Raw genomic sequence first — 3,080 nt, forward strand, 5'->3', positions numbered from 1 at the left:
TGAGCCCCGTGCCGGCACCTGTGGCCCTTCCCCAGATGTTTCCCGCGGCACAGGTTCCAGCTGTGCCCGCAGCCGGCTCAGCCCCGGAGCAGCCCGGCGGCAGCAGCAGCGGCCCTGGCGCGGCAGGACCCACGGGCTGGCCCACGGGCGGGGGTCGTGGTGGGGGCACACACTGTGTAGGAGCTGTCAGACAGGGCTTGGCCCATGTGCCCGCCTTGAGTGCTTCGCGCGCTTCTGTCGCGACACCGGGCCGCCGCCATCCTCTACACCGCACCCTGCTCTCGCATCCACGGTTCGGGGTCACAAGGGGAGGGAGTGGGGTCGAAGGGAAGAGCGGGGAAAGAGCCTGCTGGAACAGAGCCCGCTGTGGGGTAAGCCCCCTCTCTGCTCTCGGGGGCGCTGGCGGGAGCGGGGCCGGGAGCCTTCGGGAGCCGGAGGTGTCACTGGTGGTGGCATCAGCGAGTCTCTGCTGCGTGTCCCTCCCCGCTCTCCCTCCCCGCCCCGATCACACTCCAGTAGATGTTACTGATTCTCACCCTGCTCATGGCTGCGACCGGGAACGTATGAACCATGCTCTTCCCTTCCCCTGAGTTGACTTAACCCGGGCGCAATCCCGCCGGCACGGTGCGAAGGAACGACGATCAAAACGGCATCTGTGCGGACAGAGACAGGGGATGAGTCTTTAAATGTCAAACACAATAACGCTACATATTATCGAGAGATACAGTAAAGAGTTTACCTAGACAAACCGGGTGAGGGGGGTGGGGGGGTTACGCAGTTGAAAATACTGTCTGTTCATCCCAAAAGGGGAATGCGCTGGCCGATGGGGTGATAACCTGATCTCCAGGGCAGGTACCTGCGCAGGGATTAGCCCCCCTCGGTGGGGACTCACTGTCGAGAACCCCATTTCCCCGCCAACCCTGTACACCAGTCAGCGCCGGTAGATATCTTAATCTCTCCGTTTTGACAACCGACGGGTATTTATTTTTTCACGGCTAACTGGATTGTAGGAGGTCAAGCGTTGGCAAGGTGGCTTCGGAGATTGAGAGAATTATGTTTAAGCAGTAGTATACGGGTCGCAAAACACGAAACGGGAGAAGACGCGATTTACAGAGGAGCTGCTGGGTATTTAACAGGGCGCTCTGGCCGGGACAGGCTGCCGCGGGACCCGGGCGGTCTCACCGTCGGGGAAAGCGCCGGGAATCACCCTCCGGTGGAAAACCGGCGCTCGGATTCTCTCCGAACATCCCGCCAGCGAAGCAGCTGTGGGTGGTGGTGGCGGGCAGAGGAGCGGTGCGGCGGCAGAGAAGGTGCGAAGCCCAGCGGCTGGAGAGCGGCTGGAGAACGGACCGATACCGGCCGGAAGATGGAGCGGGCTCCGCGGAGAGGAACCGGGACGAGACGGCAGCGGGACAAAGGCAGCCCTGAGGCGAGCGAACATCACTGCCACCGCGCCATGTCCCAGCCGGGGGGTCGGTGCCGCTCCCGGAGGGGCTGCGGCTCCAGGCGTGCATCGCACTGGGCAAGCTCGGGGCCGGCTTTTCCTTAAATGGGTGCGGAGCCGTCCCAGGCAAAGCCTAGCCTGATGCCAGCACGGGAAAGAGTTAATGGTTTATTGGAGTCGGCGCTTCCACATACCACAGGGGTAAGTCAAAACCGACCCGCCGAAGCACAAACAAGGCGAGCAAGTTCACCCTGACTGACAGGAGGTGAAGAGCACGGTCGTACAGCTCGGGCTGGGGGCACCGCGCAGCGGCGTCCGAGCGGCCAGGAAGGGACGCGTGGATTTTTTTGGGGGTGCCCAGGGATGCTCTCCGGGGCGGCAGACTCTGCCCGCCGGCAGCAGACTCTGCCCGCCGGCAGCACCGACCCTGGGCAGGGAAAGCCCCGAACAGCCCGAAGCACCCCGCATGCGCGGCGCCCACCCCTCCCCGCGCCGCCGGGCCCGTCGAGGGGGCGTGGCAACAGACGGCCCCGCCCCTCCCGCGGGGGCCCCGCCCCCCGCCCCGCCGGCGGCGCGCAGGCCGCGTGCGGACATATAGGGCGGCGCGCGGCGCGGGGGCACGCGGGGCGCGCGCCTTGCCTGGGGCCGCGCCGACGGGGCGAGAGGAGGGGGCGGCTGCGAGCCCCGCCGGCTGCGAGCCCCTGCCGCCCGCACAACAGCCCGGCCGCCGGCGCGGCGGGCGCGGACCGCCGAGGATTTTAATTAGGTGTGTCCCCCCCCTCCCCGCCTCCGCCGCCTCCTCCTCCCTCCGCCCCTCGCCGCTCCCGCCCGCCCGCCGCCCCTCCGAGTCGGCGGCCAAGAAAACCCAGAGAGACCTGGCGGCTGCCGGAGAAGGGGGAGCCGCGCGGCAGGCGGAGCGCCCCGTATCCCGCCGAAACTTGGCGAAGTTTGTCCGGCGGCGCGAAGCAGCAGGCCCGCGGCGCCCGGCGGCCGCTTGCGAACGGCGCCCGGCGAGTATGTGCGAGGAGCGGGCTGCTCGCCGCGCCCCCCCGGGCGGAGCGGGGCGGCTGTGAGAGGGGCGGCCCGCGCCCCCTGGGGCCCAAGCTCCGCGGACCCCGTCCCGCCCGGCCCCGCAGCGCGCCGCGGCGGGCTGCCCTCCGAGCTCCGCGGGCGGCGATGGCACCGGGCGGGCTCTGACCGCCGCCCCGTCCAGGGCTTGCCACCGCACCGGAGACTGCCGAGCAGCATCGCGTCCGCAGCGCAGCGAGGACCCTCACGCCCCGCGCCGCTCGCCTGCCGCCGGATACTGCCCCGCCGTCGAGACTTCTCTGCGGTCCCGTCTGGACTCCGGCCGCTGTCGCCTGCGGGGTGTTCCGAGGAAGAGCCCTGGACCGGGGATCGGCGGCGCGGAGAGAGGCTCCGAGGCCCAGGCGGGGAGCGGAGGCCGTCCCGCCCGAGCCGCCCGCCGCGGCGCCCTGACGGGGAGGCGGCGCCGCTCAGCAGCGCCCCGCGCCCGGAGCGGGGCCACCGGGTGCCGCCGGCCCGCGCCCGCGGGAGTCGCTGCCGCCGCGCCTGAGCGCCCGCCGAGATCGCTTTTGGAGGAGCGGACCGCGGCGGGGGCGAGGAGGAAGAGGAG

At 70.0% G+C, this 3,080-nt stretch overlaps 1 protein-coding gene across 1 annotated transcript; it reads right to left on the minus strand.

The window, feature by feature from the left end:
* Positions 1-541: 541 nt before the first annotated feature.
* LOC306809955 (uncharacterized protein) lies at positions 542-1,792 on the minus strand (the record flags this gene model as incomplete). The annotated part of the gene is made up of 2 exons (XM_079321944.1): positions 1,183-1,792; positions 542-653 (listed from the first exon to the last, which is right to left on the minus strand). The coding sequence occupies exons 1-2, from the start codon at positions 1,512-1,514 to the stop codon at positions 542-544; spliced, it is 444 nt and encodes a 147-aa protein (XP_079178070.1). The 5' UTR covers positions 1,515-1,792.
* Between the last annotated feature and the right edge of the window lie 1,288 nt (positions 1,793-3,080).

Source organism: Erithacus rubecula, assembly GCF_903797595.1.
Source record: "Erithacus rubecula genome assembly, chromosome: 1".
NCBI classification, from domain to species: domain Eukaryota; kingdom Metazoa; phylum Chordata; class Aves; order Passeriformes; family Muscicapidae; genus Erithacus; species Erithacus rubecula.